This window comes from Anastrepha obliqua, chromosome 5 (assembly GCF_027943255.1).
Source record: "Anastrepha obliqua isolate idAnaObli1 chromosome 5, idAnaObli1_1.0, whole genome shotgun sequence".
Lineage (NCBI taxonomy): Eukaryota > Metazoa > Arthropoda > Insecta > Diptera > Tephritidae > Anastrepha > Anastrepha obliqua.
This window is the reverse complement of record NC_072896.1, coordinates 19843264-19870099: the sequence shown is the minus strand read 5'-3', so window position 1 is coordinate 19870099 and position 26836 is coordinate 19843264. Positions and strand designations below refer to the sequence as shown.

General features: G+C 38.6%; 1 protein-coding gene across 1 annotated transcript in view; it reads left to right on the top strand.

Moving 5' to 3' along the window:
- The window catches only part of LOC129249234 (prolyl endopeptidase FAP), a 102515-nt gene that overhangs the window by 20319 nt on the left and 55360 nt on the right, over window positions 1–26836 (top strand). The window contains exon 2 of the mRNA XM_054888924.1: window positions 23615–23710. Coding sequence (XP_054744899.1) covers window positions 23615–23710 — 96 coding nt within the window. The remainder of the gene's footprint in view (window positions 1–23614; window positions 23711–26836) is intronic.

Here is a 26836-nt window from a genome sequence, read left to right as displayed (position 1 = left end):
AAGGCTCAGTAAATAAAGCAGAGCTATTGCCAAAGTGGGTGCTGTATTGTCTTTAGAATTTTGCCCGAAGGCCTCCAATTAACTATTCTCTTACATGGTCCAATTGACTCACGAACTGAAGACAAATGATCAACCGATCCTTATCGTTTTCCAGTTTTGATACAAAAGTGGCGTAAAATTAATCATCCATTTGTGTTTTTCAATAAAATTTTTACTAAGTAAAACAAAAAAAATATTTTGAGTGATGGAAATTTTTATTTAGACCTTTATGCGCTCCATTGCTTTTCTGTTTGTATACTGCAACTGTCTAGTTCACAAATGTCAAAGATGATTGACGTATGTCGCCATTTACGAAAATTATATATTTTCCGGCAGGGTGATTAATTTTGCGCCCCCTTCAATGAGGTCAATTTGAAGGGTAAGCCAAATTTTACCGAAATACCTTTTCTTTGTACGTCGCATTTTCAACGCATTCGGGATTAAAAGCCATAATTTTTGAGAGGTTAAAGCACCTGCAAAAGGTGAAGTTTTGAAGGCACATAAATCCAAAAAATACTGCTGAAAACAACTACAGAGCCTTAATTTCTGTATTTCTTGAACTGAAATGGAGGGCATGACTTTGGATGATCTATTAACGTAAGAAGGATGGTGGGCCATAACGTCCCTAGTCCTCTAAACAAACGAATGTACCACCGTAGCCGATGAGGTTTTTTCACCATGTTTTTTTGCACTTAATTGTGAACTGCCCCATTGAGAGCCGAACCGAATTCTTATTAGACGTATGAAGCGATAGTTGACTTGACGAGACAAAAAAATTTTTTTTTTTTTTTTTCAAAAAAATTATAGTACAAGAATATAATTTTTGTCTTACATCTATTTTTTGAAAACATATTTAATCGCAAAAAATTAAAAAAAAAAATTATGCAAAGAAGTTTAATAGAACCAGAAACGTTTCACTTCAAAAGTTCTATACCATAATTTTCAACGTTGACTAAATCTCAAAATTAAGAAAAAAATTGAGAAGATGAAAAAAAGTTGTTTCTTATAATTTTTGCAAAAAAAAGAAATAGATTTTTTTTTTACATAATTAATTTCATAAAATATATTTTATTGCAAAAAATCAACAAAACAAAACCAAATAAATAATCATAAATATAAAGTAAATCTCAAACCCCAAAATTAAAAAAAAAATCTGAGTGGATGAAAAAACATTTTTTTTTTGGAAACTCAATTCAAATTTTTTAATTTTAACAAAAATTTTATATTTTTCTTACATAATTATTTTATAAAATATATTTTATCGCAAAAGCTCAGAAGAAAAACAAACATTGAATAAATCTCAAAATTAAGAAAAAATCTGAGGTATTCAAAAAAAATAGTTTTTTCCAGAATTTTAATAAATAATTTGAATTTTTGTTTCTTACCCAATTACTTAAAAAAAAAATATTTTATAGCAAAAAAAAAAACAATTAAACAAAAATATGTTAAAATTTAAAAGAAATTCTCCATGTACCATAATTTTCAACATTGAGTACGTCACAAAATAAAGGTTTTTCCAGTAAGAGGTGTAATTTTGATGTTAAAAACAAAATGCTTTTTTTTAATATAAATGATCGGATGTTTGTTTCATTATAAAGAGAAAGGTATGCCGTTAATAATGGAAAATAACATCAAGCAAATGACCACCACGACTACGCTTACAGGAAAATATCCTTTACATGAAATTTTCCATAACCGAATTGCAAAGGAGCTGCCCTATGTCCCCGATAGTCTCCCGAATTCCATCTTTGAGGTCTTGAATCGACCCTGGGCTATTGGCGTAGACCTTCTCTTTCACGTGGCTTCAAAGAAAAAAGTCATAAGGTGTTAAATCACAAGACCTCGGTGGCCAATTGCGATCACCTCTTCGAGAGATAACACGGTCCGGAAACTTTTCCCGCAAAAGATCAATGGTTTCGTTGCTTGTGTGGCATGTAGCGCCGTCTTGTTGAAAATAAACGTTGTCCAGATCAATACCATTCCATACCACAATTCCGGCCATAAAAAATTGTTAATCATCTGTCGATAGCGCAATCCTATTCAAAATAGCACCTGTTATTGGAAAACCCTTTATAAGGGGGTGAAAACTATATTTTGTTGGTCAAAAATTTAAACAAAATAACAGAATTTTTACTTACATAATTATTTTTATAAAATATGTTTTATCAAAAGAAAAAAAGAAATATATATAAATAGTTAAAAAGGACCAAAAATATTTGACTTCAAAAAATGTTTATGCTTCTTTTACTACAATATAATTTTCTACATTGAATTAATCTGAAAATTAATATATAAAATTTTTTTCTTATATTTTTCCATTTTACTTTTTGTAATATTCAAGCATACAAACCAGTTTTTAGTAGAGTAAAAACAATGTCCAAAATATAAGGTTGTCAAAAAAGTCTTGCGGTATTTTTATTGAATTTTCAATTGTTCATAAAATTGGTTATAATAATGCGATTTAAGTCAAATATGCGCCGTTTTGTTCGATGGCGAGTTCCCAACGAGATGCCAACTTCATAATGCTTCATATAGAAGCTCGCTTCCCTATCGTCAAAAAACTCGGAGAGCCAATTTTCACAGGACTCTCTTGTGGACAACTTCCGACTACCAAGCTTGTTCGCCATGGACAGAAATTGGTGGTAATCACTAGGTGCGAGATACGGACTATACGGCGGATGCAAAAGAACCTCTCATCCGAGCTCCCGGAGCTTCTGGCGCGTCACCAAAGATGTGTATGGCCTGGCATTGTCCTGATGTAAGACAATTCGGCCTTTGTTAATCAAAGATGGCCTCTTCTGCATGAGTGCTGCATTCAAGCGGTCCAGTTGTTGGCAGTACAGGTCCGAATTGAGCGTTTGGCCATAGGGGAGCAGCTCATAGTGGATGATTCCCTGCCAATCCCACCAAACACACAGAAGAACCTTCCTAGCCGTCAATCCAGGCTTGGCCACCGTCTGGGCAGCTTCACCGCTTTTCGACCACGACCGTTGGCGCTTCACGGTGTCGTAAGTGACCCACTTTTCATCGCCAGTCACCATCCGCTTCAAAAACGGGTCGATTTTGTTGCGATTCGGAAGCGATTCGCATGCATCCATACGGGCAAAAATGTTTTTTGCGTCAAGTCGTGTGGCACCCATACATCGAGCTTCTTTTTAAATCCAAGCTTCTTCAAATGGTTTATAACGGTTTGATGACTCATGCCCAGCTCTTGGCCGATGCTACGGATGCTACTATGCCGGTCTCTTTCGATCAATTCAGCGATTTTATCGCAATTTTCGACGACAGGCCTTCCGGACCGTGGCGCATCTTCGATCACCTCTGCACCAGAACGAAAAGGTTGAAACCATCGTTGTGCGGTGGAAATGGAAACTGTATCGGGTCCATAAACTGCACAAATTTTATTGGCAGCATGAGATGCATTTTTGCCTTTATCGTAGTAGTACTGTAAAATATGCCGTATTTTCTCTTTATTTTGCTCCATGTTTGCGACGCTATAACTCACGAGCGACTAAAAGCAAACAACAATTAAACAAACACGTGTTAGCACGTGAAAAGGGCTTTCCAAAAAGCTCTAGCGTGAACCGATGCGACGAATATAACTAGAACTACGCGCTTGCAAAGACAAGCTTGCGGAAATACCGCAAGACTTTTTGGCCAACCTTATATATACTTGGATCACTTGACATTAAAGTGGATTCAAGCTTAAGATCAATAACAACTTCCCCAGAATATTTGATAAAAGAAATTTATTTGTTTGAAGTCTAAAGTTCTATTTACTAAATTTAAGTTCCTTTCACTTTATTCATTTCGGTTTCTTATCAATCACGCTCTAACTATAATTCTTACCTCTTTTCATTGTTCGAGCAAATGTTTTCTTTCACCTCGCCACTCTTGAAAGCATTTAATTTTATTTCCACCGAAATGACTTGATTACAATCTGCTAGCCCAATGATATTATCACTTGAATAGTTTGGTTTATTCGCATTACTTTTTGAAGTATGATTGCGCCACACACACACACACGCAGCATGCAGCATCACCAAGCGCACTTTTGGGTCACTGCCAAGTTTATTACACAAATTCCACGTTGTGCGTTCACTTTTTCTCACCAACAGTCAAGTTGATTGCTTTTCGGTTTCTGTTGGCTGCCACAACCACAAAAGTATTATGTCAACACTATCCTTTACTTTTCATTTACTTTTCCTATCGCGTTTGTTAGCTTTGTCAGCTTAACTGATCCTTGCACAAGTTGTCCCTTCTCGTCCGCCCACAATTTACAATCCACAACTGCAACAATCACCAACAACTAACAAATCTAAAGCAAATCTAAGAAATCCTCCGCATCCACAAGCAAGCAAAGTGTAAGTGAAACAAAGGAATACTCGCAGCTGCAAGTGTTGACTTGAGCAGCAGCGGCAACAGCAAATGGCACCGTCAACGTGGCAAGTGTGCGACTTTGCCTTATTTGAAGATTCTTAGTGCGCTGAATTGTTGGTATTGTGAGGCTGTTAGTAATCTTATCGGTGCTTGTGTGTCCTTGGTGTCGGTTGTCGTTACATAAATGGTTTAAGTGAAACAATTAAGCCACAAAATAAATTACCAGCAAATACGCAGAATACAAATTTGCTGGAGGCGATTCCATTAAACCTCTCAGTCTCTGGTTTCTGAAAACAATATGAAACAAATTTGGCTTTAGTCCTTGCTGGCCGAGTTAGGCGGGCTAACATTATTTGTTAATGGAATTCTGTGTGCCACGTTTTGGCGAAATTGATGTTTTCTGATGGCTTTTGCCGATAACGATAACAATTGAACGCGGCTTAGTTATGTGTAAACAAGAGAGCAACAACAAGTGAGGGCACTCAAGTGTCTGAAAAGTGTTCAGCGTGCGATGGCATCTATGCAGTTGGATTTTCAGTGTAGTGGCTGTGGGGCAATTGTTTATTGAAAATAAATAAACCTGAGGTAAATAATAAATAAATTGATTTTATTGCCGAAAAAGTAAATATTAAAAATGAAATTAAATGTTTGCCATGTTCATGCTTCGCTGCCACACTAACTAATGTGATTGAATTGGACATACCTTAAAATTTTATTGGCTGAAATCTCTACAGCGCAGTAATATTTTCGCCAAAGTAGCAACTGAATGTCGTGCTTAGCTAAGCGGTGCTCCACGAACATTGTCTGGGTTCTGATCATAGAAACATTCCTGGAAATTGCAACGCGTATGAGCTGGGTAGGGGTGGAACTTATCTTAACTACGTCAATTCTGTCCAATGTGTACCTTCATCTTCATGCAAGCTCTAGATTAAGTGGATTAAGCCAAATGCAAATGAATCATGTAGATGAAAGCGAAGCCATAGTTGAATAATGAAGCCCACTTGAGAAAAAACTGGACAAGTTTGGCCTAGAAGGAATAGGCACAGAACTACAACTGGTCGCACATAAATCTAGACCGGCCTTCCATTAGTACAGTTAGTTGGTATCACCACGGGTCACTGCTTCATGGCAACACACAATAAATGTGTGGGGTTTCACTCAAGTAACTTCTTAAACGCTAAAAAAAACACTTTTTTCATGAATTTATTGTAGCGAAATGGTTCAAGTCAGTTTATTAAAAGTTGTTGCATATTATAAAGTAACATTTCAAGAATATTTGATAAAATTTTCATGTAAAAATATTGCAAAATGAGCGAATGAGAGCACATTTACGTAGACGTCTTTTCAAAAATACATTTTGCAGTAGTCAGCATTTCATATCAGCGTAGAATCATCTGAAATCAAAAAACTTCCCCCCAACGTTTATTTTGACGATTTATTTTCATTTTCAGACATTTGGTAGTCGTTTGAAGTAAAAAGTGATTTTTGACGAAAAAATGCCGCCATTTTGTAGGTGTAAAACCACCTTAATATAAAAAAAAAAAATGGCGAAAAAAAACGTTGGGGGGGAGGTTTTTTATATGTAAAATATGTGTGCAAAATTTCAAAAAGATCGGTTGAGTAGTTTTCAAATACCAATGACTACGCACTTTAAAAAAAAAGGTTCGAGAAAACCGCGTTTAAAATTTTTAGTTATGAAAACGTCAAGAAAATACTTTTTTCTCTCTACTTACACGGAGTCGTCGATTCCAGCACCATAGAGTATGTTTCCACTAGCTTTGTCATTGTCTTCAGCATCTTTTTTAGCAAGTCTACGAGCTATCCTGCCCTCCTTAGTCTGTTAGTGGCATTTTTGGTCAGATCTTTCGATGCGAGTTTGGTCCACTCTTCTCGCATATTCGTGAGCGCTTGGCCCAATGCTAATCCCCATGTCATACATAAACTGCAGCAAAGCACCTGTGCTTTCATTAAAGGTGCATGCAGCTACCAGAGCTGCCAGTTGAACGATACTTGTACTGCCAGAGAGTTTTTTCGGAGCAATCCTCCATATAAGCTTCCGGTACGCTATTAATTGTGTTAACTTTGATTTTTTTCGCCGACGCACCGCTAGTGTCTAAGTCACCCTCCTGTTTTTTATTCGGATTCGGTCGTTTTTTTGGTCTGTCTAAACGAATTCCTTTACATTGATCTCTTCTAGTTACTTTAGATAATCTCGGCATTTTAATAAAACTATTTACAAAAATCTACAATACTAAAGAAAAGTAACAGCGTCGCAACCGTTCAAGTCAGCGTCGCACGACAAACTGATGCTTCTCTCTGCTCCCTTTGAGATTTACAGTTGTTATATAGGTATAATACATAGTTTGAAGCATCAGCAGCTGTTATTGAATACAAAAGAATGTACTAGAAATATTTTTGGAGCAATAGACAGATACAAAAGTATACCTGAGTCCGCACGCAGGTATACGTTTGTAACGGACTACGCGCGCAACTGCTGCGTCTCGGCAGATGTTTGAGGCGGCCCGGCTTTATGCTCTATAACTTAAAAAGTTTTGCTCGGATTGACTTAAAATTTTAACACGGTATTTTTGAAATGTTTTACTATAATAACATGCAAAAAAAAAAATCGATTTTTATCCCTTACCCCCTTTTGACGTGATAACGTCTTATAATTCGATTTAGCCGGCTGCATGTGTCGTTACCTTGTTCATTTGCCGTTACCTTGCTCATTTGTCGTTACCTTGCTCATTGTCGTTACCTTGAATGAACTGCAAGCGAAAGCGCGGAACGAACGACAAAGCAAACAAAGCAAACGAACGGAAACGTTCGACATCTTGCTCTCTCCTACTTAAGTGAGCGTATATATGTATGTATATGCGCATATGTACATATATAAATTCACGTATTTGTATTTGCATATGCCTTCTTATTGATTATTATTAATTTGATTTACTTGAAGAATTTAAAATAAAACCAAGTTTGTTAATAATACCTGTTGTTTTAATTTTATTATTATTAATTTTTTTATTATATATGAAGGAAAAAATATATGGTAATATTTACCATATACCTTATAAGATATGTTGTATACTAATATATGTATATAAACATGCATATACATATACAATTTCGCGCAATTTTCAAAAAGAACAAATCTACATGTAAAGATGCATACAAGTCATATGGACATATCAAATATACGAAACTATTCCGTACGCAAGCAAATGTAAGCTAATGTGCTTGAACTGCAAGCGAGAGCGCGGAACGAACGACAAAGAGCACAATCGCCCCCGCGTTCGGCAACGTTCGACATCTGGCCCTGTCCTACTTGAGTGAGCATATATATGTATGTATATGCGCATTTGTATATAAATTCACATACTTGTATTTGCATATGCCTTCTTCCTGTGTGCATGGTAATGAATCATTTCTCTGTTGAGAATAAACGATGATAGGAAAAATAGGAAATGAAAGGGAGTGTTTCAAGTGTAATGTGTCTTGAGAAAGTCAAATCGATGATGGTGCCTCTTAGTGTTGTTGACTTATTAACGTCTGATGCACAATCGAAATTGAAGATATCTTTCATGAATTTGATAAATGTTTCGTCATTTTTCACGTTTGTGTAAATGTAACTCGACCTATTCCATTGCAATTCCATTTACCCCCTCCTCTATATCCATACAAAATATCTATCAAACAAATAAAATTAAAATTTTGTTTTGAAAATTTCAACCATTGCATCAATATTTTCTTATGACGTTGTCACGTTAAACTATCGTCAGTAAACCGACTTTACAGACAAGCTCTTTTTTTTTATTCCTTGAAATAAATACGTTTAGATTACCGAAAAATGTTAAGCGACGAGGAATTTAATTTTGTGTAAAAAGAAAGACCTAACTATTTAACTTCAGTGACTTGTTTGAGCCTTGAATCCAAGATGAAATACCACGAAAGTACTGGATTGTGCTTTCTAGTAAAGGTACAATTTAAAGGCACTATTCAATATGCAAGAACAGTTGATTTCGAGTACTTCAAGACTTAAATTTATCAAGCACAGACTGATGCGCTTGAGAGTCTCAAAAATGTCTTATTAAATCGTATACTTTATATCTTAAGTTCTTAAGATCGTCTGCAAATAAATGAAATTTAGAAGATGAAAAGCCGGAGTCAATGTCATTAGTAAATAATAAAAGAGTGAAGGACCTAGAATGCTACTCTACAAAAGGTTGAGAAAATGCAATGTCAAATTCTACCACAGAACATTTGTTGCAAAAATTCGACTTGACCCACTTAAAAAAGTATGCATTGACACATTTCAAGATTAACTTAATAAATCTACTCCAAATGGACCACTCTATTTAGTGGTTTCTTTTTAAAAATAAAAAAGACTTAAAAAAATCAAATATTCCCATTAGATATGGAATGCTATTTCGTTCATGTGATTCCCTTGGCTAGCTTCGCAGTAGCCCATCAGTTTAGCTCAGTTTTTAAAGCTTTGGAAATGGGTTTTAGCTGGATTACTTGATGCACACTTTAAAGGTTGGGATTGTTAATGGATTGTTCGCGTAATATTGCTCCTTCACCACACCTCACAAAAAACAAGTCTAACGGAGTCCAAGCGCAACTCCAACCGCGACTTCAATGGCAGCTTAACCCGATTACCGAATTTCGCACGCAAAATACTGATTATAGCATGAGCTGTGTGACATGGCGCATCATCTTGGTGAAACCAAAGATTTCTCAAGTCTGTTTTCTTACAAGTTTTCAAGTCTTACATCCACAGCTACAGAAAATCATTTTGCCATGCCTCTAGAGCACTCACCGCTGTCCGAAATGATGTTTTCAGCAGCATTTTCAAAGAGAAACGGGTCAATGAAGCCACCACTGCAAGGTTTTTCAATCCCCAGATACGACCATTTTGCTTGTTAACATTAGCCAGATATGATAGATAGATAAATTAGACATAGATTAAATATTTAGAGTTTTCAATAAACGCACCGTTTGGGTATTACCCAACAGTGGCTTTGGTAATATTTTGCAACTTTGTTCAAGCATAAAGCGATTAATTTCATTCCGCGGAGATTTGATATTGACTTTCTGTCAAGACTTGCAGCAGATAAGAGCTGTTTCTTTCAAAATAAAATATCATAGAATAAAAAGAAATACTAATGGACTATCCTATAAAATCTGTAGAAATTTTAACCCTGGTTGACATTTTTACAGAGACGATTTTCTAATTAAGTGAAGTCCCAAATCAATTGTTCAAAGTAGAAAAAAAATTAATTTAAATAAAAAGGTTATTTGATATTATTTGATACAAAATGGAGCACAAACTCGATACTTTGTTGAGTACATTTTGTACTTGACACCCAGGTCGGTATCGATTTAAGTATTTACTTGCTGTTATTTCAGGAATTTTTGGATTTTAAATTGGAAGAATCATTATGTATTTCTTGATGTATGACAATACTCGCATAACAGAGCTTGGAAAACGATTCGGCCAAGTAAAGTTCCATAGAACCACTGCTACAGCTAAAGCTTTGGGCCTTAGATTCAAATGTGTTTACCTCAAAGACCCAATTGTTTTTCCAAAAGGAAAATTTAAATGCTTTCGGTACGAGTGATAGATTTAGTAGATTCTGATTAAGAGTTTCACAGATATAAATATTTTCTCAAAAGTAGGCGGGGTGACAATAACTTTTCCGAACTTTACTAAATCCTCAAACAACAAAGATATCTTTTTTTAATTATTGAAAATTACAGTTATGTGAAACGTAGTTGTAGTTGATACCCAATTTAGCTAATTTTCAGAACCAAACTACCGAAAAGCTGTGAAAATATTTTCACCATTTTCGTTGCAATTTCTCGATTTTCGCAAAACTCAATATATCAACTGGTAAATTTCTAAAGAGACGGTTGAACTTTCAGTTATGATAAATCTTTTTTTATTATGAATTGGATCGTTTTAGCATACAAAAGTCTATATCTATGTACATCCATTCCGCCTGCCTGTTATGTGGCTGAAAGTGAAAAAAACTCCATTTCAATACAATAAGAAAGTTACTCAGATTTTGCACAATACTGTAGACACTCCTTTGGGATGCCACAACTTGAATGAACACACATTGTGCTCATAAAATATTCCATTAAATTAAGAATATGCATTGGAGGGGTTGTAGCAGTTGCGCACTGAATTTGAACTCTGGCTAAAGCTGCAAGCAAAGAGAACTAAAAATATTTACCTTTTTCAAATGCACCGGAACACCTTTAAGGTGTTGTAATTTCAAAAGCAATAACCTGGCTGGCTTTGGACACCTGACTACTTAAATTGAATTTATTATTTTTTAAAATTTATGATATTACCGACTGTAGGTCTACTTTAAACACCCGAAAAGTATTAAATTTCAAATACAACAAAAATTTGTTTTAGTTCAGAAAATAGAAAATTTTGAAAATACTACAAAGTTTGCATTTAATGGAGGTAATATTATAGATCAGTGTCTAGCCAGTTTCATTAGTGGATTAGGATGATTTAATAGCTGCTAAAATACCCAATAAGAAACCCAGTTGAACCATGAACGACTGTTGGGAGGTTCAGATAAATGACTTTGCGAATTTCTTTTGGCCACATTCAAATTGATTGAACAATCTTTATAATTTTTGTGTAGAACCATTTATGACAGTTATTTTTCAAAGATAATCCCTCTCAAATATTGACCGCAAATGCGCCGTAATTCAGCCATCCGTAAACACCAATTTTGAATGACTCAGTGCAGGACTTCGGTCGGTATCTCGTGAATAACTTTAGTAATGTTGGCTACCAATGCCTCAAGAATCTATTCTCGACCCCGATCTCTGGAATCTGAGCTACCATGAGGTATTGAGCATAGAAATGCCAGAAAATACATTTTTAGTGGGATACGCGGACGTTATAGTGGCGATCATACCAGCCACTGAGGAGGCTAGAAGGAAGCTGAACCAAGTCATGATAAGGACGCAAATATGGCTTCAGGACCACGGCCTGGAACTCGCCAAACATAAAACCGAAGTCATCCTTATAGAACGCGATCACATGCCACTCGAGATCAGCATGCAAATGCATGCGACACGTCCTTAGTGACCCAAAAAGTAGTAAAATACTTAGTTATTCAACTTTACTGCAGGCCCAGAAAGTAAGGACCCAGATGCGGCATGCGGCTACCAAAGCAGCAAAGGTCACGGGTATGCTAAGTAGATTAATGGCAAACATCGATGGGCCAACACAGAGCAAAATAGAGCTATTTATGGCGGCCACAAGCTTAATTCTTCTGTACGGCAGCGAAGTATGGGGAATTGTGCTAAACTGCAAAGCCAAGCGCAAAGCACTGGAGGCTGTGCAACGAACAGCGGCGCTCAGAGTTTCCTCAGCCTACCGCACTGTCTCAGGCGCTGCAAATTTCGTGATCAGCGGTCAGATATCCATCGACCTCATGGTCCGGGAACAAATGGATGCGAGGGACTCCAAGAAGAAACACGTCATCACTAGCTTCCTAGAACGGAGACGCCAAACCATGCTGCAGTGGCAAAGCCGATGGGACACTGAACCGAGTGGCAGATGGATGGCGAAAGTAAATCCATCAATTGACAAATGGGTCCAAAGGAGAAGTGAACTAAAGCGTTTTTCAGTAAGAGCGCTTCAACTGTTTTTTGAATAAAACACAAACGGTTTGACTTTTTTAACTAATTTTTTTTTTTATTATCGAGTTTGAACATATACATTTTAGTGTGAAATTCGATTTCTTTTGCATGACCACCGCGTGCACGTTTTACGAAGTCCAATCGTTGAACCCAATTTTCGACCACTCTTTTGCATAAATCGGCCGAAATTCCAGAAATTTCGCGTTCAATATTGGCTCTGCGCTCACAAATCGTCGCCGGCTTGTTGCTGTAGACCAATGACTTCACATAACCCCAAAGAAAATAGTCTAGAGGCGTCAAATCACACGAGCGCGAACTTACTCTTCAACAAATCAATTGTAGCGTGTGCTGTGTGGCTTGTGGCCCCGTCCTGTTGAAACCACATGTCTTCTAAGTCCATACCATTCAATTGCGGCCAAAAATAATCGTTTATCATGTCGCGGTATCGATTTCCATTCACAGTAACGTGGCGATCGTTCTCGTCAACGAAAAAATATGGGCCAATTACGCCGCCGGAATGTAAACCGCACCAAACAGTAATTTTTTCGGGATACAACGGTGCCTCATGAATCACGTGTGGATTGCTTTCTGCCCAGTAACGCATATTTTGCTTGTTGACAAAGCCATTGAGCCAAAAGTGAGCTTCATCACTGAAGATGATTTTTTGGAAAATTTATAAATTTTCATAAAAAATTTGCACGATTATTTTCATAAAAAATTTGCACGATTTGCTATCGTTGCTCAAGTGCGTAGCGTTCCATGATGAAATGTACACTAATGAAGTTTACAAATGACAAGCGAAAAATAAAAAATATTGCGTCGTTCGCCCTCCCTATCGGAAAAAAGTTGAAGCGCACCTATTGAAAAACGCTATACTTCTTAACTCAGTTCCTCTCGGGCCACGGATATTTCCGGAGTTACCTATACCGTATGGGCAAGGTAACCGATTCCCAGTACATATACTGCGAAGCACAGAGCGATGACGTTGAACACACGTTTTTTAGTTGTGACAGATGGCTCGCGGAAAAAAATGCCCTGAGGGAGTAGATTGCCCTGAGCATAATCAGCAAAATGTTCAAAGGCGAGGACAGCTGGAACGCGGTAAAGAAATATATTGAGAACGTACTACGAAAAAAAAAGATTGACCTCGACACAGTGCAACAAAGTGAAGCCGCACAGATAGAGATACAAGAAGACGAGCTTATAGCATGAAAGCTGGCTACAAATATGGTGGACCCAGACGTGGTTGAATAGAATTGGTCCTTTATGGATGCCGTTCTGGGCCCTCCTGAAGTAACATAGAAAGCAGTTCCGGGAAGGGTGTCTCCGCAGAAGGAGAGGAGGGATCGTTTTAGTGGTCACACCACACGACGCAGTAGACGACGATCGCTGTAAGTGCGAAGGCATTTTGAACCCTACCTCACCCACCAAAAAAACAAAAAAAAACAAAATGCCTCAATCGCAGCTGGTTTATCCACAAAATTTTTAGACTTTATGTATGTACCTCACCAAATAAAAGTCAAAGGTGTGATATCACACGATCCTGGTGACCAATCACCTGGTCGGGGACGAGAGATAAATTGCTCACAGAAACAACGCTGCAGTAATCCATTGTTTCACGGGCTGTATGGCGAGTAGCGTCGTCTTGCTGGATCCAAATGTTGTGATGCTGTGGAGATTTCGAGCTTCAAGTTTCGGAATCAAAAATTCGTTTATCATTGCGCGATAGCATTCGCCATTCACTGGTACATTGGCACCAGTCTTGTCTTTGAAGAAATATCGGTCTATGATTCTTCGAGCCCATAGGATGCACAAAACGGTTGTTTTCAATGGATGTAATGGCTATTCTTCAATGGTTTCGAATTGTTCTTCAGCCCGAATACGGCAATTTTGATTATTGTCGTAGCCATTAAGCCAAAAATGGGCCTCATCGCTGTACACCATAAGTTGGCTTGATTGCGCGATGAACACTTTTCACAGATTTTCGTAATACAAATGCACGATTTATAAACGTTGTTGAGGCGTAAGTTTTTTCATGATGAAATGTCAATGAAATATGCATAAATACTGATACGAATGAATACTGAAAAAAATGAAGTATTTTGTTTGAAATAAGTTACGCGTAATCTGTCAAAATAATCCTACTGAAAAAAGTATTTTCAATCTGATAACCCTTTAGTACCAAGAACGCCATCAATCAAACACTTGCTTAGAATATTCAATCGTACTGCTAGGCTTCCCACGACCAGGTACTTAAAATATTTTAGCATCAAATATAATATAAAGCCATTTAAGTCCGCAAAGTACAGGGTGGGCCATGTAAAATTTGCTTTTTGAATGGGCTATAAACAAAAACTAATCAATATTTTTTCAAACTTTTTTTTTTTTATTTTGAAGATTGAACATTGTCATTTATGAATAAAAAATAATATCGTTCAAATGACTGCCACGACTGGCTTTACAGTAGGCCATTCGATCAACCCATTTTTTAAGCACATTTTCGATTGTTTGGGCTCCAATTTCATGAATGGCAACTTCGATTTCGTGTTTTAAAGCATTAATCGTCTCTGGATGGTTCGCATAGCATTTGTCCTTAACGACTCCCCACAAAAAATAGTCCAATGGGCTTAAATCACAGCTCCGAGGCGGCCAATTGATATCGGAATTCGAGTGTAACTTTGGCAGTGTGACAAGTTGCACCGTCCTGTTGAAACCAAATGTCGTCCATGTCATCCTCTTCAATTTTTGGAAACAACTCGTTGAGCATGTCACGGTAATGCTCGCCATTTACTGCAACCGCGGCTCCTCGCTCATTTTCGAAAAAAAATGGCCCGATGATACCTCCAGACCCAAAACCGCACCAAACAGTGACTCGTTGTGGATGCATTTGCTTTTCTACAGTAACGTGTGGATTTTCTGAGCCCCAAATCCGACAAATTTGCCTATTGACGTAGCCACCGAATGAAATGAAAAATGAGCTTCATCAGAAAAGAAGAAGAAGACTCACCACTTTGGAAATAGGTTTTCAATATTTCCCAATTTTGTTCAAGCATATAGCGTCCCATTTCGTAAATGTCAAACCTTTAAGTAAATTATGAACACATTTGACATGTCATTTGTGTTACCACTCTCAAAAAAATAGGTGGTTCAAAAAGCAAACGCTATATGGCCCACCCTGTAATTCATTATTTCTTGAATAAACTACTTTTTTCGTTAATGAAAATTCTAAATATAAAATAATAAATTATGATAAATTAAGTAAATATTTTCCTCTTCAATGATAAAAGACTTTTCTGTAAATTGTTTTCTAAATATAATAAATTGTTTTCTTACAAAAACAAATTGTAAAAAAAATATAAAATACTCGTAATAACAAAAGCAAAGAAAGCTTCACAAATATAGTGTGATTTGAGGCGCACACGCTTGTCGGCCAACAAAGCCAATTGCACACAAGCTCCCCATTTTTCACTTGTAACACATTTGTTGACTGTTACCAGCAACGCCCTTTCGTATACGATACGTTTTCGGAAGGCAGGCGTTATAATATTGGCATAATGGTGGCCAAAATAATGGCCACAAATGATGCCAAAGAAAAGCAAATAAATGAACGCACAAAGACCCAAACACAAAATATATGAGTCCATAAAAAGCATGCAAAGCACAAAAAAAAATGGCAGACGAAAGCGAGATTAGAGTAGAAAATGAAAAACCTCGAAAAAGGTAGCGAGAGCGAAAACTAAATATATGCGGTTCTAAGGGAGCTCGTGCACGCATGAAAAATTACACAATAGCCAAGTGGCACAACATCTTGCTGCACTCGCCGCTAGTGGTGCTCGGAAAACAAAAATAAAAGTTAAAAAAAAGCGGCAGAAAAAAAATATTTTCCAATAAAACGAAAGCTTAGCTGAGTGGAAGTTTTATGTGCGTGTAAGTATAATTTTGTTATTGGTGCCCTTTCAGAAACGCCATTATCATCAATTTGGCAATTTAGACAAACAACAAAAGATGTAGTGAATGGCCGTCACTATTTATTTAAATATTATATATTTTTAAACCTTCTGCCTTTTTAAACTCGTTATTTATTCATTTCATCGGAGGATGGTTCCATGTGTAGAAGTCCACGCAAGTGGGGAAAGTTACTGATCGCCATTCACTTGGGAATGGCCAGGACGATTCTTCTGCATATGGTTCAAGCAGCTCACAACGGCCGGGATTAGCCCACGTATCCTCTGGGTAGCTTCCGAACATCCGTTCGGGAGTGAGCTAACGTGAGAAGGCGAAACATTCCAGGATAGCTGGTTGTGCGTTGGGTTTGGGACCCGCCACTTAAAAATCGCCCCCAATGAAAAGTTTTAAAAAGCCTCGGATGAGACCTCCCTATACTGATGACGACCCCTGCAAACGAACTAAGGATTATGATTTGAGGGCATGCACCTGGAATGTCCGGTCCCTTAATGGGGAAGGTGCCTCTGCCCGGCTGGTTGATGTCCTCGTGAGAGTAAAGGCTGACATCACTGCCATCCAAGAGATGCGATGGACGGGGCAAGGAAAGAAAACCATGGGACCTTGCGACGTCTACTACAGCTGCCATGTAAAGGAGCGCAAATTCGGTGTCGGATTTGTTGTGGGAGAGAGACTTCGTCGCCAAGTACTGTCGTTCACTCCGGTGGACGAGCGTCTCGCAACAATCCGCATCAAAGCCCGTTTCTTCAACATATCGCTAATTTGCGCCCACGCCCCGACGGAAGAGAAGGACGATGCGACCAAAGATTCCTTCTATGAGCGCCTGGAACGTTCCTATGAGCGCTGCCCCCGCCACGACATAAAAATCGTGCTTGGCGACTTCAACGCCAGGGTGGGCAAGGAGGGAATTTTTGGTCCCACAGTCGGAAAATTCAGCCTGCACAACGAAACATCCGGTAACGGACAGAGGCTGATCGACTTCGCCGGGGCCCGAAACATGGTAGTCTGCAGCACCAGATTCCAGCATAAGAAGATTCACCAAGCCACCTGGCTGTCTCCTGATCGAAAAACGCGAAACCAGATCGATCATGTTGTGATAGATGGAAGACACGCTTCTAGTGTATTAGATGTACGTACGATCCGAGGACCCAACATCGACTCGGATCATTACCTTGTTGCAGCCAAACTGCGCACCCGCCTCTGTGCAGCAAAAAACGTACATCTACCTACGCAAAGAATGTTCGACATCGAAAAGCTGCAATCACAACAGACAGCCAGAAGATTCGCCACTCGACTCTCACTCCTGCTCTCGGAGAGCACTGCCCAACAACCCGGCATGCGCGAGCAATGGAGCAACATTTCTCGTTCCCTACGTACCGCCGCCGAAGAAGAAATCGGATTCCGGCGAGCCCGAAAAAACAATTGGTACGACGAGGAATGTCATGCTGCCGCAGAAAGAAAGGATGCCGCCTATAGAGCCACGCTGCGATCGGGCGCAACGCGAGCCATGTGGGATCGCTACAGAGAGCTGAAAAAGGAAGAGAGACGTATTATCCGAAAGAAGAAACGAGAGGCCGAAATACGTGAGTGCGAAGAGCTTGAGATGCTGGCCAACAGGAACAACGCCCGAAAATTCTACCAGAAAGTTCGGCGGCTTACAGAAGGTTTCAAGACCGGGGCGTTTTCCTGTAAGAACAAAGACGGCGAACTGGTGACTGACGTACAGAGCAATCTTAGATTATGGAGGGAACACTTCTCGAACCTATTAAACAGTGACAGCTGCGCATGTCACCGAGAAAGTGAAGATCCCGATACCCCAATCGTTGACGACGGAATTGTCGTTCCGCTACCCGATCATGACGAGGTGAGAATAGCGATAACGCGGCTAAAGAACAACAAAGCCGCGGGCGCCGACGGACTGCCGGCTGAGCTATTCAAACATGGCGGCGAGGAGCTGGTAAGGTGCATGCATCAGCTCCTATGCAAAATATGGTCGGATGAAAGCATGCCTGCCGATTGGAATTTAAGTGTGCTCTGCCCAATCCATAAGAAGGGCGATCCTGCAATTTGTGCCAATTACCGCGGGATTAGTCTTCTAAATATCGCCTATAAGGTTCTAGCGAGCGTATTGTGTGAAAGGCTGAAGCCCACCGTCAACCAACTGATTGGACCTTATCAGTGTGGCTTCAGACCTGGAAAGTCTACCATCGACCAAATATTCACAATACGCCAAATCTTGGAAAAGACCCATGAAAGAAGAATCGACACACACCATCTTTTCGTCGACTTCAAAGCTGCATTCGACAGTACGGAAAGGAGTTACCTGTATGCCGCGATGTCTGAATTTGGTATCCCCGCAAAACTAATACGGCTATGTAGGATGACGTTGCTCAACACCAGCAGCGCCGTCAGAATTGGGAAGGACCTCTCCGAGCCGTTTGATACCAAACGAGGTTTCAGACAGGGTGACTCGCTGTCGTGTGACTTCTTTAACCTGATGTTGGAGAGCATCGTACGAGCCGCAGAACTTAATCGCTCAGGCACAATTTTTTATAAGAGCGTACAATTGTTGGCGTATGCCGATGATATTGACATCATCGGCCTTAACAACCGCGCTGTTAGTTCTGCCTTCTCCAAACTGGATAAAGAGGCAAAGCGAATGGGTTTGGTGGTGAACGAGGACAAAACGAAGTACCTCCTGTCTTCAAACAAACAGTCGGCGCACTCGCGTATCGGCACCCACGTCACTGTAGACAGTTATAATTTCGAGGTTGTAAAAGACTTCGTCTATTTAGGAACCAGCATTAACACCGATAACAATGTCAGCCTTGAAATCCAACGTAGAATCTCTCTTGCCAACAAGTGCTACTTTGGACTAAGTAGGCAACTGAGCAGTAAAGTCCTCTCTCGTCGAACAAAACTAACACTCTACAAGACTCTCATCATGCCCGTCCTGACGTATGGCGCAGAAGCTTGGACGATGACAACATCCGATGAAGCGACGCTTGGAGTGTTTGAGAGAAAGATTCTGCGCAAGATTTTTGGACCTTTGCACGTTGGCAACGGCGAATATCGCAGACGATGGAACGATGAGCTGTATGAGCTTTACGACGACATAGACATAGCACAGCGAATAAAGATCCAGCGGCTACGTTGGCTGGGTCATGTCGTCCGAATGGATACAAACGCTCCGGCTTTGAAAGTATTCGATGCGGTACCAGCTGGTGGTAGTAGAGGAAGAGGAAGGCCTCCTCTGCGTTGGAAAGATCAGGTGGAGAAGGACTTGGCTTCACTTGGTGTGTCCAATTGGCGCCGGTTAGCACGAGAAAGAAACGACTGGCGCGCTTTGTTAAACTCGGCCAAAATCGCGTAAGCGGTTATAGCGCCAATTAAGAAGAGAAGATTTATTCATTTGCTGGCCATTGGTTATGGAATTTACGTAGTTGTATGGGGAAGAAAAATGTAAAAACTTTTTACTTTTTTAATTGTTTATTATCATTCTCAATATACACCATGCCTCTGTCGCTTGATATTTATCCTTGATACGAAATATTCGAAACAGAGCTAGAAGTATTTTTCTGTTAACTTCCATAGCCCATATGCGGATTTCCCTTTTATAGTTTTAACGACATCAAATCTTAGTCATTTTTAATGTTGATTTGAAGATTTCGCCTTAGGAGGCACTGAACTTCATTTAAATATTTTTACCTCTAGACCATGCAAGTCGTCAGGCGTCAGCGTTGCTACTCTCTGTCTGAAAGAGATCTTCATGGGAGCATGAAACACAGGAAGGCTCGTGCACTTTAAAATGGCTTAGCTTTCTTATGGGCAACACATATCATTTTATTCTGATTTCGATTCCAGAAAGAAACTACGTTTGGTATATAAAGGGTGGTTAAATTTCAAGGTGTTGAATGTGAACCACACCTAAACGTCAACGACACCGTTAGACTTCATTCTTTGGGGTTATTTGAAAGAAAAGGTGTACGTCGATAAGTCAGCAACAATTCAAGAGCTAAAGGATGAGATAATTCGGCACAATAACGGCATAGAACCTCAATTATGCCTCAGCGTCATCGAAAATTTGGACCATTGGATGGAGGTGTGCCGCCGAGGCCGCGGCGGCTATTTGGCCGATATTTTATTTTATACGTAATTGAGCTATATCAACATTATCACAAGTAGGAGAAATGACGATGATTCCTTAAAAAAATTGTATTTTATTCAAAATCAACACCGGCCCTTGAAACTTAACCACCCTTTATATCACGCAAATTATAGACAGGGAAAAATGGAGGGAAAATCACCTGAACCAACGCTGTAGAGCATCGGGGTACTCCAGATTGCATTATGGAGCGGAAGGTGGTATTTTTTTCAAAATCTAATTCTTGCAGATTATTTTGCTGTAAGAGCACTGATTTTTTATGGTGGTTTCGGCCATACTAAGTTAGCGTAATTAACCCCCGAACGCACGATCAAGATGTCAAACCAATAAAAGTATTAGCTTCGAGTTTAAAACTCACGTTCGACCAAGAAGTGTTATGTTGGGCCACAAGGCTTCTGTGGTCGTATAACAATATGTAAAGGAAACTCGATTATATTGGAAATGAAAAAAAGACATTTGATATTTAAAATACCTAAAAAAGGAGAAAATATTTTATTACAACAATCTTAAGCCGAAATTCATGATATATAAAATCCAATGCATGAAGCAGAAAAATGATAGAAGAACTTTTGTCTGATAGTGGGCGCCCCTAAGGAGGCAATGTCAAGCCTCCGAGTGTATTTCTGCCATGAAAAAACTTCTCATAAAAAATATCTGCCGTTCGGAGTCGACTTAAGGTATGACATACATACGTGCAGTAGCGCCAAAAATGCGCTAAAATAAAAAAAAGGTTGCTCTTTCAAAATTGATGGATCTGTAAAAAGTAAAAAATTCTTGTAAAATAAAGTTGCAGTTATAGTCTGTCGAGCCGGATTTTTGAATTTCGAAAAATTTGGCATTTTAAAAAGAAGTAAGCGTTTTACGTCATAAATGTCGCAATTTAATTGTATTTAATAATTTTTTTAATAAAAATATCAAAAATCAAATCTTTAGAGAAAACACTTCCGAATATTTGAAAACAAAATATTAAAATATCAAAAAATATTATAAACTTTAAGAGTTATCATGCAGCCCGTGCCGAACAAAAGAAGTTTCGAGAAAAACGAGTTTAAAGTTTGAAGCACAGGAGCGCGTGAACCGCTCCCTATCTAGTTAATAGGCTGTAGAAGCTATAATATTTTGAATTTCCGCATGAAAATTTCACAGTATATTCTTAAGATACTATAAGAAAAAAAATCGATTTTTTTGAAAATTCTGGAAGTATGTAAACCCTTAAAATTGTAAGTCCCTCCATTCGTGGAACAAAATCAAGACGCACGCCACAAATAGGAGGAGGAGCTTGAACAGATACCTAACAGAAGTGCGTGCGCTAATTATTATTATTTTATTTACTACTATAAAAGGGTATGTAAAAGAGTGGAATGGATTCCGATACAATTGCATCTTCTTCTTCTTCTTTCATAGCGTTACAACGGGGGGTGCGTCAAAGCTTCCTTCAAAATGCTCCTCCAAAGCGGTCTATCTTGAGCTGTTGGTTCGTAGTAACGTATTCCCAGCTTCTTAAAATCGTATTCCACTGCATCTATCCAACGTTTCCTCGGTCTGCCTTTGGCCTTCACGCCCATTAGCTTTCCTGTTAAGGCTTTCTTCAGGCATACGCATCACATGACGTAGCCATCTTATGCGCTGCGCTTTAACAAAACGCACAGCTGTCTCGTTTTGAGTTAGATCGTTCAGTTCAGAGTTCAATCGGATTCTATAAGTACCATCACCCATTCTTATTGGGCCAAAGATCTTTCTTAAAATTCATCAACCTTAAGAGTCCATACCTCACAACCATACGTTAGGAATGGTCGAATAAGGGTCTTGTACGTAGTTAACTTTGTAGCTTTAGACAAAAGTCGAGACTTGAACAAGTTAAGGTGGGCGTAATACGCTTTGTTGGCGGCGTTGATGCGATCTCTGACGGCGGAAGTTGAATCACCGCTACATGCGAACATAACTCCTAGGTACTTAAAATGCTGCACTGCTTCAAAAGTATAGGCTCCCACATGGAAATTTGGCATTTGTGCAGGCCGCCTCGATTTCAACAGATATTTGGTTCTACCCTCGTTTACAAAAAGGCCAATATCGTTCGCAATTTTGTTAATTTTTAAGAAATTTTCATTTAAGTCATTCCTATTGCTTGAGAGAATAGCGATGTCATCTGCATAAGCACATATTTGGGTTGTTTTAGTTATCAAGGTACCACCTTTGTTGACTTCCCTTACGACAAAGTGCAGCATCAAATTGAATATGACTGTTGATAAGGCATCACCTTGTTTTACACCTGTTTCAATAGGGAACGACTCTGTGAGCTTTCCTTGAATGATCACTTTTGCTTGTGTATTTGTGAGCGTTGCGCTAACGAGCCTTATTAGTTTGGCAGGTATTCCAAGAATAAGCAATATCTGCTGGATCCTATCTCTTTTAACACTGTCGAAGGCTTGTTTGAAGTCAATGAACAGGCAGTGAACATCTAGCCCGTATTCATAGCGTTTTTCAAACATTTGGCTGAGAACAAAACATTGGTCGATTGTAGACTTGCCTCTACGAAATCCGCATTGGTAGTCTTCAATTATTCTTTCAGCATATTCGTTGATTCGTTCATAGAGAACATTTGTAAAGTGCTTGTAGGCTGTGTTAAGCATTGAGATACCACGATAATTATCGCATACTCTCTTATCACCTTTTTTGTGTACCACGAAGATTATGCATCCTAGCCAATCAGATGGTATGGATTCTTTTTCCCATACGTCTATTATTAAATGGTGGAAGCACTTATGTAACTCCTCACAACCTTCTTTCAGGAGTTCAGCCGCTATAGAGTCTCCGCCGCTTGCCTTTCCATTTCGAAGCTTTTTAAGGGCCACGATAATTTTGTCGAATTCTGCTGGAGAGATGATGTTTTCAGCTGTAGCTAAGGCCCCAAGGTGAATGGTCTTTTTGATGCTTATTATTTAGAAGATTGTCAAAATGTTGTCGCCATCTTTCTAAGATTTCTTGGTCAGTTTGTAACATATCACCATTTTCAGATAAGCAAATTTTTATTCTAGGCTGAAATACTGTCGTTTGGTTTTTAATTTTCTGATAAAACTGAGCCGTGTTACACTTTGCCCTTAATTCTATTTCCTTAATTTTATTTTTGATGGATCCTTTTTTCTTTTTATTTATAACTTTTCTAGCTGCCGATCTTTTTGAAACATATTCCGCTCGCGCTCTGCGGGTGCCGCTCGTTATAAAGTTGCGCCAGCTTTCATTTTTGGCGCTAATAGACAATTGCGTCTATCGGCTCATATTTTATTCCTGCTCTATAGTTACTTTTATTACTTGCTTACAATCATCAATATATTACAAAATAAATAAATATATATATTAAATTCCACATTTTTTCCCTTTGTTTGTTTGCAGTTGGTCTCCAGCAATCCAAATCAGCGGAATTGGCGCGGCATTTTCATTGCGCTGTTGGTTATAATAATTGTGCTGGCCTTAATTGTCACTTCAGTGGTAAATACTATGGCATTTATGAATATTTTAAGTAGATAACTGTAAATTAATGTGAAAACTTTCTTTGATTTGTATTTAAAATGCATGTAACCGAAGTATTTTTGAAATAAGTGTAAAAAATACTTGTATGTTTGTTTATGTGGATGTACAAATGTATAACAAATATCTGTGTCGTGTATCCACGTTTATTAAAATCCACGAAAATCTATTATATGTATGTAAAAACATAACGTAAATTCCTCATGAGTCTCATTTTATACTTTCTTAAAAAAATTCTGCTTTTTTTAAGTTTTAAGTTGTTAATTTTTAATAAGCTTTATGTCTGTAAATAAATTGCTTTCATAAGTTAACGCCCAAAAGCATTCCAATAGCCACCCCATCACATTCCAACACAATGCACTCCCCCCCTTTGTATGTATATATGGGCATTAGAGCGGGTCGGTTGATTGACTGCCTGCTGTGTTAAGTAGATTATTAAAAAAATTCTTTAGATACTCAAAAGATTCTATTTACCCTCCAAAAACAGAAAGGAAAGCAAATGGAATTAAATTTTTGAGATCTGGAAAAAGAATTTTTGTTTGTGTGAAGAATTCAGTATTTAAAGCTCTTTAGTTCACCTGAGAAGGTTTTAGAGACATTTCGATGACTATAAAAAATCAGCAAGCACTAGTTGCTGCGTTAGCTTGAACTACAACACCTCAAAAAGGGGAGTGTATACGCAATGTGTAAATTAGCAAAGAGTGTTTAAGTCAGCTACGGCTATTTATTTTATTACTTCCTTCGCTTAGCACAACCACTCAAATTTTCAACAGGCTTATGAAATCCATTTGTGTCTGAAAACAGTAAGCCGTCTCCTCTCCAAGGTAGCAAGATGACTCTCCATACCCAAAAATATTCAGCAGTACGAAATTAAAAAGTAAGCCAGCTCATTCCGAAGCCCAGATAAACTTCCTCAGTGATAAAACTTCAGCGTGATAAAATGCAATATTCCACTTATCAAAGAGGCGTTAAGTCACTGGTGCAGTTGCGTGAGAGAAATGTGTAGATGCGAGCAAGAATACAAGAAGAAGAAGAAATTACAATAACAAAACGAGATGGGCGCCATATTTGTATTTTATAAAGGGTGGTTAAATTTCAAGGGCCGATGTTGAATGTGAACCGCACCTAAAGGTCAACGACACCGTTGGACTTCTTTCTTTGGGGTTATTTGAAAGGAAAGGTGTACGTCGATAAGTCAGCAACAATTCAAGAGCTAAAGGATGAGATAATTCGGCACTTTAACGGCATAGAACCTCAATTATGCCTCAGCGCGATCGAAAATTTGGACCATCGGATGGAGGTGTGCCGCCGAGACGGCCATTTGGCAAATATTTTATTTTATACGTTATTGAGCTATACCAATATTATCATAATAAAGACAAATGACAATAATTTCCAAAAAAAATTGTACGTTATTCAAAATCAACACCGGCCCTTAAAACTTAACCACCCTTTAGATAAAGAACTATTTACATTTGGTGGTCTTTGGAGGTGTGCCGCCGAGGCCGCGTCGGCCATTTGGCCGATATTTTGTTCCATGCGTAATTGAACTGTACCAATATTATCATAATAAAGACAAATGACAATAATTTCCTAAAAAAATTGTATATTATTCAAAATCAGCACCAGCCCTTAAAACTTAACCACACTTTACATTCACGCTGCTGATTTCTCTCTACCAAATCTAAGCAAGCAGTATACAGGTTGCCTTAAATATCTCAAAAAAGGTTACGAAAACGAAAAAAGCAGCATGCTTTGAAGAAAATTTCGCAATGATCTCGCCAATCTAAACTGCTATTGCGATGACTTCATTTCGTTGTTCTCCGAACAACTGCTCTTACCCTATGATCAGAAAGTACCGGGAATGTATAAAATAAAACAGAGTTAAATTTCAGCAAATTTATTTTATTTCCTTCAAAGTATGACCCGTCTAAAGCAACACAGAAGTGCCAACGTTTAACCCAGCCCTCCACGCACCCCTGGTAGGCCGCCGAAGGGATGGCCTTCAGCTCCTTCGACGCATTCTCTTTGATCTCCTCTATCGACAAAAATCTCCTTCCACGAAGTGGTAACTTCAACTTGGGAAACAAAAAAGAAGTCGCACGGGACCATAACAGGTGAATACGGTGCTTGCACGATGGTACTTACTTGGTGTTTGGTCAAATAATCCAGCACAATTTGGCCGCTGTGCGATGGCGCGTTATCATCATGCAAAATCCACGAATTGTTTCTAGCCGTTTGCGAGGTACAGCATCTCTCAAACGCTTCAAAACGCATAAATAGTGACAGATGTGTGTCTTACAGCCCTACCAACATAAGAAAAAAAAAGGCCAGTTCCCACGTGCGCGGTTCGTTTCAATTAAACATTCCCGGTATCATAAAGTTATGATCATAGGGTGCAAAAGTTAGTCCTGATTTAAAATCACACCACATAAATTACAATAGAAAGAGTACACCTGAGATTTCACGTCGTTTAATTTATTACTTGGTTGGCCTACAGAGCTCTTGAGAGCATCTTTAAACCACACTTCAGACAGAACATGGGTATAAATACTAGTATTCACAAAGAGCCCTGCACTACAGCTAGTAAAACATTTTATAATTTCACTGTTATTTTCCAATTACTCACATCAGTTTGATGAGAAAATATTGAGAAGCATTGAAACAAAAAGTCTAGCGTCAACTTCATACCTTCACTCGAGGTCATTGCACAGCCAATCGACTACATTTGTCATTGATGAATCCGAATATCTCTAGTCGGAGCAGAGGTTTTCTCTAAATCAGCCAAGTGCACAAGTCTGCTCTATAATATGTCGAACTTGTGGTAACCGCAATCCCCTTATTAGCCATTCCAAATCCTTCAAAAGAAACAATTTAATCGAAAAGGTCTGATAAGCTTTTAGCCACCTCAGCTATGAACTCCACTCTCACACGTTTCAGAGTGAAGCTTCAACCACACATTTTTGCTCAGGTTGACCCACCCTAATGCACATACTTATGTAAATATTTATGGGTCTTTAATATTCCTTTACTTAACGCAATATTCTATGCATTTTATTTAGTCTACAACTTATTTCATAGTCCTTT